The following is a 15,041-nucleotide window of genomic DNA, read 5'->3' on the forward strand; positions in this document are numbered from 1 at the left end:
TGCGATGCGATTGTTGCAAGAGAGAGAATAATTGTGTTGTTGCTGCAAAGTTACGACAGGATTAATGGTGTGTTGGTTGCCTGCAGATCTGCTTGCTATTGTGCTTAAATGTACGCGTGTGATCGCGATATGCTGATTGCATGTGCTGTTATACCGTTCTGTATGGTTATGGGGTGCGATGCAGTGGTTGACTATTGGAATTGAGATTGTTATTATATTGTGCGTACCTGTTGGAAATTGGTAACAAATTCGAGGGGGACCCAAATATTTGGTTGTATGGTTGTTGTGCACACGAGATTGTGTGTATATTATAGAGGGGGACCATAAAATTTGGTTGTATGGGTGTTGTGCACACGAGATTGCGTGTATATTATAGGGGTAATTGAGCTTTGTGAAAATGAGGGTGCGCGATGACGCCGTTGTGGGTGGCTTAGTTGTTAATGCTAATGGGATCGTAAATTGGCGCCAAGTGGCGTCGCGTATTCGGTTGATCGCATGCAACCACGAGTTGCTTGGCGAGTTGGGTTGTGTAACCAATGTGGTTGGTAAAATATTGGTAAAAAATTCCACGATATGACAGCTGTGCGCAGCAAGCTGGGGCTGTGCGTCTATCGTTGGTGGGGTTGTTATAACGTGACGGGGGATGCGTCTTGTGACCCCCAGCTAAGGGAAGCTGGGGTGCACGAATGGAGAAAACTGGCCACGTGTTCGCACGTTGGGCCGCCATTTTGCGCGCACGCGGGGTATGGCGACGATGCGCTTTGCGGAAAGGGCCGCCATTTTGAGTGCGCGCGAGAGATTGCGCGAACGCGCTGGGCGAAGGGGGACGCCATTTTGAGCGCGCGGGAAAAACCGGGGTGGGGCAAATATTCCATCTGTTATGCCTGCCATTGTTGATTGGGTGATGCACGAGTTGTGGTCACATCGGCCTATGGCTGATGGCTGACCTGACAGCCCGGAGGCGAAACCTCCGTGGTATGTCTTAAACTAATGGGCCATGTGCTCATATGGCTCGGGGAGTCATGGTTCAGTTGTGCGGGGGCAGACTGAACCTGGTGTGCCGGGGGCTCACGGGATCTGGGTTAGGGTGTTATTGTCTCTATAAGAGAACATTGCCCCGTGGGGGGAGTACAGGGGGTCTGGCATTGCTGGGGGATGAACCTTCCCTGGGCTATAAAGCATCGGACTATACGAGGCTGGTGTGTGTCCATCTCTGATGGGATAGTAAGGGAGGAGCGTGGCCGAGTTGCTGCTCATCCCCGAAATTGCACTAGCTGAGAGTATGGTCAGTGGATGTTGCTGTGGGTTGACGACCACGGTGGGGGTTAGGGCGAGTTAAACGTTACCGCTGGGGAGCGTGGCTCTCTCCACGCGAGGGTGTGCGATTAGGTGTTTTGTTGGGTTGCTGAGAGTGACCGTGGGTACATGCTGTGTACGTGCGATGTCTGCTGGTCCTCAAGGGAGGACTGCTGGTGGGTAAGAGCAGGAAATTTTGTTGTTGTTGTTGTCACGTTTAAATAATATTGTTGTTAAAATGTAAATACTGGGGCATCCATTGCGTTATTTTGGGTATTTATGGGGAGTTTTTTTAAGCGGGCTGGATTTACATCATCTCCACTACCCTGAGGCTGGGTGGCTGTCGTGTACGACATGCGGATGTGCGTTGTTGTGCTGTGCCTCAGGGGATTGGATTCTCCTTCTCGTCACAGATTCTTCAGCTCCCGTCGCACTGGGTGTTACCTGGTGTGCTAGCTGGATGAGGACTTGAAGGAGCAATTGAGCGCCGTTCGTCATTCTGCTCTACCACTTTCTCTTAGACGTTGGACTTGAGCCGAGCGGATGGAACTGCAACATGGACACGCACTAAAACATCACATTTCTGGGTTGTGCGCGTTGGCCGTTCTTGCGTGTCAGTTGCCGTTTTTGTTCATTGTGCCATTCTTATTCTTGTTGATGTTGCGCGGAGGACAGGCCGGTGTTCTGTTCCAGTTCCTGATACCTCCCCTTTCGTTGCTTGTGTTGTTGTTGTTATAATCTCCGTTGTGTCTGGGGGACTCCTGATTGTGATGCCTTCGCCCGCATTATTTTGTTCTGTTTCAGCCGAGGACGGCTGGGATTTTCTCTACGGGGGAGGGTAGTGTAATGCGGGCGTAAATGGGCGGGGCGGATATGACGATCCAAGAGGGAGGAGTCAGGGTGACGTGGGGGAGAAGTTATAGCGGGGAGACAGGAAGCTATCTGGGTCAGTCGGGGGAGTGAAGGGTGGTGAACACGTTGGGTGGTCGCCGTGCCTCAGCCTGGTGGCTGAGGGGCTCATGACGGCGCCAGCCAGCGGGGTGGAAGAGAGAGTGGAGGATTGAGGTAGGAAGTGGCGAGATAGCCACAGAGGCCACGAAGGGCTGAGGTAGGAAATGGCGAGATAGCCACAGAGGCCACGAAGGGCTGAGGTAGGAAATGGCGAGATAGCCATAGAGGCCACGAAGGGCTGACATTGGGAGGTGGCGAGATCGCCACGCACGGAGGAACAGGGAGCAGCGATGGAGCTGCTGGGGGAGCAGCCAGAGGGCTGTACCAAGAGCCTGCAGCGGAGCTGCAGGAGCGTGGAAGGCCACGGGAGCGAAGGCAGATGTGGGGCTGCCAGGGAGAGAGTCTCAGGAGGAGTGCCGTGTGGGAAGGAGAACGCGAACCCCAAATAAAGGACACGGAGTCAGCAAGAAGTGTCTGAGTCCTTTTATTACAGTATTATGAGGACTTCACCGCGGCCTCGGATATATATGAGTAAATGGGTCTTCCTCATGTGGCATCCTCTGTACATTAAATTGTCTCATATATGATGCATTCCCATGGCCCCTGGGAAGTGAGCTGGTTCGGTTCCCAACCCATGGGTACCCGTACCCGGCTGGGTACCCGTACCCGGCTGGGTACCCGTACCCGGCTGCGTGTATGTTAAACCCGGCTGGGTACGGGTACCCGTTCCCTACCCGTACCCGTACCCTACCTGAAATGAGTGACAAACGGTGACTCACCAGTGACTCACGGCCTACCCGTACCCGTACCCGTACCCGGCCGCACCAGGGTGGCAAACGGCTACCCGTACCCATACCCGGCCGGGTACGGGTAGCCGGGTATCGGGTAGGGTACGGGTATCGGGTAACCGGTTGCGACCTCTGCCGTGAAGTGGGCTGTGTAACGGGGTCGTGCCTGGGTTGCGTGGCTTCCTTTCCCAAGGCAGCAGCTGCGACCGTTCAGCCGGGCCGCCCTCGGGAGCAGACGTGATGTGACGGGGTCGACGAATAAGATCGACTCGTGGTCAATGGTGTCTCTTGTATGTATGCGTGTATGTTGAACCTTCTTTCGCACCGTCCATAGCCAGCCGTGCTAACTGAGGTGCAGGGGAAGATCAACGTCAGTGCCATGTTTTTGTTCAAGAAAATACAAGATGGAACATTACACCAATAATAGACTTTGCCTTGTGATAGCATAACCGAATGCTAGAAAAACACTAAAGGTTGCAAAAAAAATATTCAACTTGATGATGATCGCGTCCCTCTGGCCACCGAGGGACGTGATCACAATCATAACAAGTGGGGAACAGAGCAAGGTGAATGGTGCAGGAAGGGGCCGAGCCAATGCAGCAACTGCATTGGCTCGGCTCAGCTCCAGTGTCTCACTGTCGTGGAAATGTAACATTTCACACCTGGCGGTGATCGCTGTCACGTCTCCCCTCTGACCTCGCTCGCTCTATTTGTTGGAGGCCAGTAGCGGTGCCCCCTTGATGGGTGAGGAGGGCCCCGTGCTCTGTAGATTCAGGTTCTCGCTTACAAAGTTGCGATGGCTTGGCTGCTTGAGGCTGGCCAGCGCTGCCGGGCGCGCTCTGGACTTAGACTTTCCCGAGAAAATGGAATGGAGTGAGGAGTGAGCGGAGGGAGGATAATACACCGAGGGTTCGCCGTGAATCTCGTACATCCATGTGGTCTCGCCCGCCTGGTGGGGAAAGAAATATGGTCAATTAGCAGCAGGACAAACGCGCAGCTCTCTGATGTGCTTTTCGTTTGCGCAGCATTTTATTCGGCATTATGTCGAACGTTTCGCTCCACGTCCTACGAGCTTCTCCAGGGACTGAAACTATAAACACGTGGTACGACCCAAAAACATACGGTAGAGCTACACAGTGAAACCGTGAAAACCTACGCAGTAACCGTAATGGAATAGACTTGCTAATGAGCTCCAGTGGCGGCTCCTGCAAAATCTCTCAGGGGGGGCAAATGTCTGGATGATTGATAAGGATAAGGTCCACCCATGCAATGGATAAATTAACAGCTTAAGCATGCAAAGGCAACTTCACTTCTTTAATATTAATGAAAAATAAAGTGACTCTTACAATACATCTTGTTTGTTTCTATACTCACTATTAATACAATCCACTCAAGTTTCTTTTATTAAAGATTCCACTAGGTGGCGACAAATTATATTTTTGGATGAAACGTGCTTACGTATGATGACGTAAGCACGTTAGGGCGAGCCCTCCCGGGAAGCCATAAAGAATGCATTGCAGCGCCCCCCGGTCGAAAAAAAACATCTTTGAATGTAAGTCTATGGGGCCACTCGGGGCGATTCTCAGCCGGAGTGAAATCGCCCAAAAAGAGGCGGTACTCCACAGAACGTGACATGACGCTGATTGGACTATATCCAGAGGCACAGTGACGGCTAGCATGACTCTGTGGTTGAATGACATTGGTGGTGCGTCGCCCAATCACCCTAATGAAGAAACCGCCCCTGATGAGCTCACTTGTGAGCTTGTAAAGCAAACTCATTCGAGCAGTTGGGTCGCATAGTAGTCAGAGGACTTGTGACTGAGTCAGTTTGTTTGCAGTCCATTGTAAAAAAAAGGCTCGTGAAAATGCTGGATAAAGAAATAAAATATATTCACAAAGCCCATTCTCACAATCCACCATGGTACATCTTTCCATATTTATAAGATTAAATTATGAATAGTGCACAGCTCTTCATCAATCCACTGCGGGATGAAGGCCTATACTTCACCACGCTGGTCAGTACAGGTTGGTGAAGGGAGTGGGGTGTGCACGGAACCAGGGTAACACATCGACTCGCCACTGATGGTTATCTGTGGCCAGAATTCAAACTCAGGATGCCAGGATCATAATGCAGTGCAAAAATTGTTCAACCACTACTGCGCCCTAAAATGCTTCTTACCACAGTGATTACTACAGGAAATTTCTGAAGAACAACATCTGCTGAGTAGTTTTTAATTGTTCCGTGACATTGTGGGAGTAACCCACCCCAAACCCCACATTTGGAAATTAACCAACGCAACTGAGGTCATGGAGGCTATCCTTGAAAAACAAATAATGGATGTGGTTGGGCGGCTCAGTGGGTTATTGCGCATTACACAACACTGCATCCTGACAATTAAGTGAATCACAATCAGAATCGCCACGGTGGCGAGATGTTAACTACCTCGCCTGGTATACAGGAGGTCTTGGGTTCAATCCCAACCCGGACGCCTGTATATTTGGAGTTTGCGTGTCTCTCTCCCCGTGGTTGTGTGGATTTTTCTCCGGGTCCTCCGGTTTTTCCCTCCACATTTAGAATCAACATGAGTTTAGAGGATTTGACTGCTCTACATTTCCACATGATAAGCCACTTTGTTGAGCTATCATTTATGACAGACAAGTCGCTGCGGAAAAAAACGAGCTACATAGCTCAGTGGGCTCTTACCTGATAAAACAAAAAGTTTAGTTCTTTTGTCAGGGGGTGGCGGAGAGTGAGGACAATTGAATTGTTATGAAGCAAACTGCTCGGCATCTGCACCGGGCAGACGTTACCTTGACGAGCAGCGTGGCGCGGTACGGCTTGCCGTAGCTCCGAGGACAGAAGGACACGGCAAGGCGACTTCCCTCGCTGCCCTCGGGCAGCAGCTCCCCGCTCGGAGGCCACACGCTGAACTCAGGGTCGCTGTCTCGCGTGAAGCTTGCCGAGTAGGCGGCCGCATGCCTGCGCCGTGACGATAAACAACGGCCAGAGTTAAATTTCGATTTAAAGCTTTCGTGACTGCAGGGATTCATCTTCTTGGTTCTTTCGGTAAAGTCATGTAGAATGGAAATAATAAAATAATTAAAATAAAACAAAATAATATAATATAATAAAATATAATAATAGAATATTTTATAATGTTTAATTTTTATTATTTTATTATTTCCATTCGACGTGACTTTACCGAAAGAACCAAGAAAACGGCCAGATTCTTTGTTGTGTTTAATGAGAGTGCCGCACTGAAGCATAACATTCAAGTAAATGGGGTTTTTATTTTAGTCAACAATGATGTTTAGTGGATGAAGGTCATGGAGGGTGATGACGATGGCTACCCACCACAGACCAAAGTACGACTCACTATAATGAGATAATCTAGTCTGAATGCAGCCGTAGACAAACATCATTAGCAACGTTATTAGAAGCACCAGTGCACAGAGGAAAACCAAGCAAAGTAATTGGCTATATATGTATATACAAAAATTGTGAGTTCACTGACTGAGCGGGAGGAGGGCGTGGAGAATTCTCTCCCCTGGCACCAACAATTACTAAGAGTATTTTGACGAAGCGATTGACTGAGTTAATCGACGGGATTAAGATAATGACATGAAATCCACAGACTCCTACTTAGACCATGACAAGATTAAACAACGGTGACTAAAGCAACACACGACTGAAGGCTGCCACCACAGCCACTGTCAAGTGCGTCACCTTGGAGAGATGCCCTCCCTCGTTGCCATCCCAGCCACTGTCTTGTCCCTGTTCACGTTATCCTTCCTCCACCTCATCATCCGTCTTCCTCCACTCCCTCTAAACTCTACGTATGATGTTGAACTTCTTTCGCACCGTACGTAGCCAGCCGTGCTAATCGGACGTGTATGATCAATCCCTCCTCATCTCGCACCGCATGGTCAAAGCATCTCAGTCTTCTTCTTGGTTCTTTCGGTAAAGTCACGTAGAAGGTAAATAATAAAATAATAAAAATAACACATAATAAAATCATTCTCACGACGTTTCGGCTACAACGCAAGCAGCCGTCCTCACCTGCTTGCGTTGTAGCCGAAACGTCGTGAGAATTATTTTATAATGTTTTATTTTTATTATTTTATTACTTCCCTTCTACGTGACTTTACCGAAAGAACCAAGATGAATCCCTGCAGTCACGAAAGCTTTAAATCGAAAAGCATCTCAGTCTTGTTTCCTTCCCTTGCTTTGCCGATAATACTTCATACCTCCCCGCCCCTGCCGTGATTTCTGCCTAACTCTCACTGTGACTCCAGTGTGCACCTGATCATTTTCAAGTATTATCTCTCCCTCAATGCCCAGCCCTACAGCTCGATTCTCCGTATAACCTTACTCGTGGTTGCGGTTTTACAATCTGCACGCTTCGCTTCCATTTGGATGTTCTTTCCACAAAAATGCCTCAATAAAATAAACACACACTTTTTCTGAACAGCATTTTTTTAGATGTGCTTGCATTTAGTTGCTTTATTCATTCATCATAAGTTCTCTGCCCAAAGGCAAATCTATGACAGAGTTACCCCTATCGTAGCACTTTCCCTAATCTCCCCACATCCATGAGATTTGTCAGCCTTTCCCTTTTCCCCATGTGTACGAGTCCTCACATTTTTGTACAATACAGTAGTGCACTTCCTACGCACCCTGTAATCGAGTAATGTTCACCACATTGCAGTTAAACAGAGATTTATGTTATTCTCAGGGCTGGAATCTTTGCCAAATTAAGTGAAGAAGCAGACCGATTGGAGGACTGTATTTGAAACCTGGGGTTGAACCCAGCATCTCAGGAGCAAGAGGGCACTAACTTTTGCTCATGTGGTTGCTCATAGCAAGCATGACTCCCTTGTTGCTGCGAATGGGCATGTGCAAATTTTTACTTGCAGAATCTTAATTACAATTACTGACAGATGCAATCACGTATTCTATGCCGAGCATAATAATGTTAATCCAATTGAGTGGCACCGGCAGGACAGCACACAGCTCGGAATCAGAAGGTTATGGGTTTCAGTCAGGACTGGGGGTCGAATCAGCCCTTCATCAGGACACTGCAATCGGGTAAATAAAAGAGTACCGCCACGTGGCAAAGTCAATTGTGGTTATCCTCTGTCTATATTTGTACCTGCAAGAGAAATGTGGACTTTCCACCACTAAAGGGGGTTGTTTGATTATAATTCTTCATTTTACATGCAATTGCTATACATGTCATCTGCTATATCTTTTTTTCTTTTAAGAGTGTTATTTGACAAATGTGTTGAGTTTTTTAGTTTGTTATATGTGCTTGTGCACCACTGCCAAAGCAGTGTTATCAACTAATTTGTATCGTTCTTGATTCCGCTCAGTATTATCAACGAATTTGCATCGTTCTTCATTCCGCTCAGTGTTATCAACGAATTTGCATCGTTCTTCATTCCGCTCAGTGTTATCAACTAATTTGTATCGTTCTTGATTCCGCTCAGTATTATCAACGAATTTGCATCGTTCTTCATTCCGCTCAGTGTTATCAACGAATTTGCATCGTTCTTCATTCCGCTCAGTGTTATCAACTAATTTGCATCGTTCTTCATTCCGCTCAGTGTTATCAACGAATTTGCATCGTTCTTCATTCCGCTCAGTGTTATCAACTAATTTGCATCGTTCTTCATTCCGCTCAGGGTTATCAACGAATTTGCATCGTTCTTCATTCCGCTCAGTGTTATCAACTAATTTGCATCGTTCTTCATTCCGCTCAGGGTTATCAACGAATTTGCATCGTTCTTCATTCCGCTCAGTGTTATCAACTAATTTGCATCGTTCTTCATTCCGCTCAGGGTTATCAACGAATTTGCATCGTTCTTCATTCCGCTCAGGGTTATCAACGAATTTGCATCGTTCTTCATTCCGCTCAGTGTTATCAACTAATTTGCATCGTTCTTCATTCCGCTCAGGGTTATCAACGAATTTGCATCGTTCTTCATTCCGCTCAGGGTTATCAACGAATTTGCATCGTTCTTCATTCCGCTCAGTGTTATCAACTAATTTGCATCGTTCTTCATTCCGCTCAGTGTTATCAACGAATTTGCATCGTTCTTCATTCCGCTCAGTGTTATCAACGAATTTGCATCGTTCTTCATTCCGCTCGGGGTTATCAACTAATTTGCATCGTTCTTCATTCCGCTCAGGGTTATCAACGAATTTGCATCGTTCTTCATTCCGCTCAGTGTTATCAACTAATTTGCATCGTTCTTCATTCCGCTCAGGGTTATCAACGAATTTGCATCGTTCTTCATTCCGCTCAGTGTTATCAACGAATTTGCATCGTTCTTCATTCCGCTCAGTGTTATCAACGAATTTGCATCGTTCTTCATTCCGCTCAGTGTTATCAACGAATTTGCATCGTTCTTCATTCCGCTCAGTGTTATCAACTAATTTGCATCGTTCTTCATTCCGCTCAGGGTTATCAACGAATTTGCATCGTTCTTCATTCCGCTCAGGGTTATCAACGAATTTGCATCGTTCTTCATTCCGCTCAGGGTTATCAACGAATTTGCATCGTTCTTCATTCCGCTCAGTGTTATCAACGAATTTGCATCGTTCTTCATTCCGCTCAGTGTTATCAACGAATTTGCATCGTTCTTCATTCCGCTCAGGGTTATCAACGAATTTGCATCGTTCTTCATTCCGCTCAGGGTTATCAACTAATTTGCATCGTTCTTCATTCCGCTCAGGGTTATCAACGAATTTGCATCGTTCTTCATTCCGCTCAGGGTTATCAACGAATTTGCATCGTTCTTCATTCCGCTCAGGGTTATCAACGAATTTGCATCGTTCTTCATTCCGCTCAGGGTTATCAACGAATTTGCATCGTTCTTCATTCCGCTCAGGGTTATCAACGAATTTGCATCGTTCTTCATTCCGCTCAGGGTTATCAACGAATTTGCATCATTCTTCATTCCGCTCAGGGTTATCAACGAATTTGCATCGTTCTTCATTCCGCTCAGGGTTATCAACGAATTTGCATCGTTCTTCATTCCGCTCAGGGTTATCAACGAATTTGCATCGTTCTTCATTCCGCTCAGGGTTATCAACGAATTTGCATCGTTCTTCATTCCGCTCAGGGTTATCAACGAATTTGCATCGTTCTTCATTCCGCTCAGTGTTATCAACGAATTTGCATCGTTCTTCATTCCGCTCAGTGTTATCAACGAATTAGCATCGTTCTTCATTCCGCTCAGGGTTATCAACTAATTTGCATCGTTCTTCATTCCGCTCAGTGTTATCAACTAATTTGCATCGTTCTTCATTCCGCTCAGTGTTATCAACGAATTTGCATCGTTCTTCATTCCGCTCAGGGTTATCAACGAATTTGCATCGTTCTTCATTCCGCTCAGGGTTATCAACGAATTTGCATCGTTCTTCATTCCGCTCAGTGTTATCAACGAATTTGCATCGTTCTTCATTCCGCTCAGGGTTATCAACGAATTTGCATCGTTCTTCATTCCGCTCAGGGTTATCAACTAATTTGCATCGTTCTTCATTCCGCTCAGTGTTATCAACGAATTTGCATCGTTCTTCATTCCGCTCAGGGTTATCAACGAATTTGCATCGTTCTTCATTCCGCTCAGGGTTATCAACGAATTTGCATCGTTCTTCATTCCGCTCAGGGTTATCAACGAATTTGCATCGTTCTTCATTCCGCTCAGGGTTATCAACGAATTTGCATCGTTCTTCATTCTGCTCAGGGTTATCAACGAATTTGCATCGTTCTTCATTCCGCTCAGTGTTATCAACGAATTTGCATCGTTCTTCATTCCGCTCAGGGTTATCAACGAATTTGCATCGTTCTTCATTCCGCTCAGTGTTATCAACGAATTTGCATCGTTCTTCATTCCGCTCAGGGTTATCAACGAATTTGCATCGTCCTTCATGCCGGTCGGTGAAGCGGGAGACGAAAACCGGTTCAGACTTCACTCGCCAATGACGTCAAGCCAGGGCCGGAAATTAAACTGAGGTCACCAAATTAAAAAAAGCCACATTCCACAAACCACTGATCCACCCCATTACTCACAAAGGCTGGTGTAATTTGTAAGAGACTTATTGCATATCCGATGACCTGAGCATTATTGCAATTAACAATAATTACCGGGGTTACCACTCTCCATGAGTAGCCTTCATTATTTGTAGATTTGAAGCTTTCGTGACTGCAATGATTCATACTCTTAGTTTTTTCGGTTAAGTCACGTAGGTAAAAAATGAAATTAAAATTAATAAACAATAAAATAATAAAAATCACGACGTTTCGGAGGCAACACAAGTCTCCGTCATCAGGTGGGACCGTCACAGCCAGATTTGCTGTATCAAGTAAGAAAGTCTACGTGTTAAACTGAAAAGAACGCTGCAACAAAGGAGCCTCTTCTCTCACTACACATTCATTTTTTTACCTACGTGACTTTACCGAAAAAACTAAGAGTAGCCTTCATTATCTGCTTTACACCTTTCATGGCAGACAAAAACTGCGAATAAGTATAACCCGTAAAAACAAAGTTTTTCACTCTAAATCCTTTATATGCGTGGCGGCTAGAGTCCTCTCATCCTCTGGCTTGAGATGGCTGCCACCTATGGGTCAGATGATTGTCTGCCAGTATTAAACAATTGGTAATTAAATATTTAATTTGCTTTCCCTAAACAGTGTAAAATTTAGGAATTTTTTTTTAGGAACATTAATTGTCTCGCATAACGAGTCTGTGTGCAAAATGTCAGCTCGATTGGATCACGGGAAGTGGGTTAAAAAACGACCGAAAGGTTTGCACGGTCGTAAGCAAGCAAGCAAGCACGCAAGCAAGCAAGCGAACTTAATATAAAGGATTTTAAAAAAACGAACGTGGTAGACACCCTTTAATTCAAGTAAACTGGCACTGAAATACCTGATTTAGACGGTGGTTCAATGACCACTTTGAAAAAAAGAAACGACCCTCGATGGTTAATTATTAAACGTATTTTAGTTTAAAACGTCTTGTCAAATGGGGTGATCGGACCAAAAGTGCACAGACTTGAAAATGACCTGAGTCATATCCTGTCAGGTAAAACTAATTATTTGGTGACACTACATTGGTTGTGGTGCACCAGCACAATTCCCAAAAACGCTGAACAGGGTTTGTCTGTTACTCACTAGCTACTATTAGGTAACTATTCATACGGCAATAAAAAAAAACTGGTGATCAGAAAACATAAAAAAAAATTCAATTCTCAGCAGATTCCATCGTGTAAAGTTCCGTCTCAAACTCTTATTATACTCGCTGGCCTCCCCGCTTATGTTCTACGAAGAAGGGCCATTGCTCAGTGTGTTATTGACAAATGTTGAATTTTTTTAGTCATATTCTGATAAATCCATCCGACTACATTCAATTATCCCATGGGATAGGTATTTTTTCCCCTTAACAATTAGTGGAAAAAGTAAGTATACGGTTGGCTTCGTACGGTGCGAAAGACGTTTCAACATGTCTACACACGTACAAACATACAGCCTGGGCACACTAAAACGGTAGAGTTTGACGTGCATAGCCTCTTGTCACTTCACTGCTGGGTGGGAACCTCCCCAAGCCGCGTGGCTGGAGGAGGCACGTCATGGGACCTCCATTGCCAGCAATCAAAATATAAGAATAGGCTTTACCCTGTCTGGCAATAAAACAGTTGTGTTAAGATGTCAAAACACCAAACAGAAACCTTTTGCAAGGAATCGTGTCTGCATTAAACACACATACTTGTGGTGAACGTGCAAACAAAAAACATACTCTGGTAGTATCATCATCTTCACACCTGTTTAACCTCTGAACACCTGTTTTTTTTTTATTTAAAGCTTTCGTGACTGCAGGGATTCATCTTGGTTCTTTCGGTAAAGTAGTGACTAATCCCATATCTGCATTTCCCATAAATATGCTAAATTCCTCTTGATATGCTAATTCCTTTGTCAAGGCGCTCTTCCCCCTCCAACCCAGCTTAAATATACGCTGCCAAGCCTGGTGGTGCCCATTCAGACGCTGTCTTTCCGACAGACCTGTTCTTCACCTGAGGACGGCTGCTTGCGTTGTGGCCGAAACGTCGTGAGAATTATTTTATCATGTTTTATTTTTATTATTTTCTTTTTTCGTGACTTTACCGAAAGAACCAAGAAGATCTCAACACCTGTTTTACTGCCAGAAAGGGTACAATCTATTTCTTATTGGGGGCTATGTGATTGTACTTGATGAAGGTGTTGCATGTAGATTGGTGAGTACAGATGTGGAAGCATAGACACAGTACAGTATAACAATGTATTTTTTCTGGACGGCTCTCTGCTATTCATTTTGCAGGAGTAGTATTAACGTGGATTAAAAACGTCCCATATCCAGCGAGTGACACCGATAGCATCATGAGTGGATGTTACATCATGAGGATCCTCGGTTTGATTCGCTTGTGTTTTAAAGCTGTGTTCTGGCGACTCCTGTGGGTGGAGTAATGTGGCCTCACCTAGACATGTAGTCATACATTCATCCATTGACAACTATTCTTATCTTCTTGGTTCTTTCGGTAAAGTCACTTAGAAGGAAAATAATAAAATAATAAAAATAAAACATAATAAAATAATTTGAGAATTATTTTCCTTTTGAAATTATTTTATTATGTTTTATTTTTATTATTTTATTATTTTCCGTCTACGTGACTTTACCGAAAAAACCAAGAAGATGAATCCCTGCAGTCACGAAAGCTTTAAATCGAAATTTAACTATTCTTATGTTCAGGATACCTGTATTTAATGATATGTATACATGATTCATGCTTGACCATTTTTACAATTCTACGCAAATGTTACATCTCCACATGTTAAAGAGCAAATAAAACAGTAAAAATCTAATTTAAAGAGAAACAAAACAATAAGGGCATAAAAATCAGACCAAAAAGATAATGGATACGTGAATCGAACCATGAATGTGAATCGTCACAATTAACCATAGTGCGAGTGAAGCGGAGGGTAAATCATTACAGTACATACCTTACTAAATTTATTGGGAACAATGCCCGATGCTCTCTGGTCAGCTCCATAAAACACCTTAAAGTAAAACATCCCCCTTATCTTCTTGGTTCTTTCGGTAAAGTCACGTAGAAGGGAAATAATAAAATAATAAAAATAAAACATTATAAAACAAAACATTATTTTATTATGTTTTATTTTTATTTGATTATTTTATTATTTCCCTTCTACGTGACTTTACCGAAAGAACCAAGAAGATGAATCCCTGCAGTCACGAAAGCTTTAAATCGAAACATCCCCCTTAGTTGACACAAATTTAAGTAGGCGTAAAGGGGAACATCGTTCTTAAGTTGTTTCATGCATCTGAGCCTTCAGTGGCCGAGTGTATCCGGCGAGTCCTTGTTCTGGGCCACGTGGCCTCCCTTACCTTGACTTGCTGGTGAGGCGGAAAGCCACCGTGGACGCCTGGTGCAGGCCGTGCGCGTGGATCGTGACAACGTCGTCTGGCAGGGCCTCCGTGGCCTCGAAGTGGAGAGGGAAGCGGTAGATGCCTCCCGAGGGGCCGCTCACCAGCAGCGAGGCCGCCGCGCTGTGGGGAAGCCCGACACCACCGACGTAGATCAACGTACAGTCTTGTTCCTCTACAACAGTTGCGTTCCTGAATAACACTGCGTTATGGGGAAAATCGCGTGAAAATAAATAATATATATAATACAGGGTTAAAGCACAGTCCGCATATACAGGCTGAACAAAGACTGAGGCGCGTGGGTAGCATCTAGAAGCATCCAGCAGCATCCCGCCTTGTGTGATGCTACGCCGAGGCAGCCGCACATCCGCGTGACGTAGTTCTGTTCACTCGATCGCGTTATATCCAATTCGCATCCACGTTATAAACAAAAATGTGTTCCCTAATGCATTCATCGCGTTATATATAGAATTCGCGTTATGAAAACACGCGTTACAGGAGAACAGACTGTACCTCGGAAAC

The 15,041-nt window shown here is 45.2% G+C and overlaps 1 protein-coding gene across 1 annotated transcript in view; it reads right to left on the bottom strand.

Annotated features, from left to right (window-relative positions):
- Positions 1–2,715: 2,715 nt before the first annotated feature.
- Positions 2,716–15,041, bottom strand: part of CFAP47 (cilia and flagella associated protein 47) — a 75,374-nt gene continuing 63,048 nt past the window's right edge. The window contains 3 exon segments of the mRNA XM_061568231.1: positions 2,716–3,984; positions 5,847–6,015; positions 14,481–14,642. Coding sequence (XP_061424215.1) covers positions 3,742–3,984; positions 5,847–6,015; positions 14,481–14,642 — 574 coding nt within the window. The 3' untranslated portion in view covers positions 2,716–3,741.

This window comes from Lethenteron reissneri, chromosome 40, assembly GCF_015708825.2.
Source record: "Lethenteron reissneri isolate LAM-NWPU_2019-01 chromosome 40, ASM1570882v1, whole genome shotgun sequence".
Lineage (NCBI taxonomy): Eukaryota > Metazoa > Chordata > Hyperoartia > Petromyzontiformes > Petromyzontidae > Lethenteron > Lethenteron reissneri.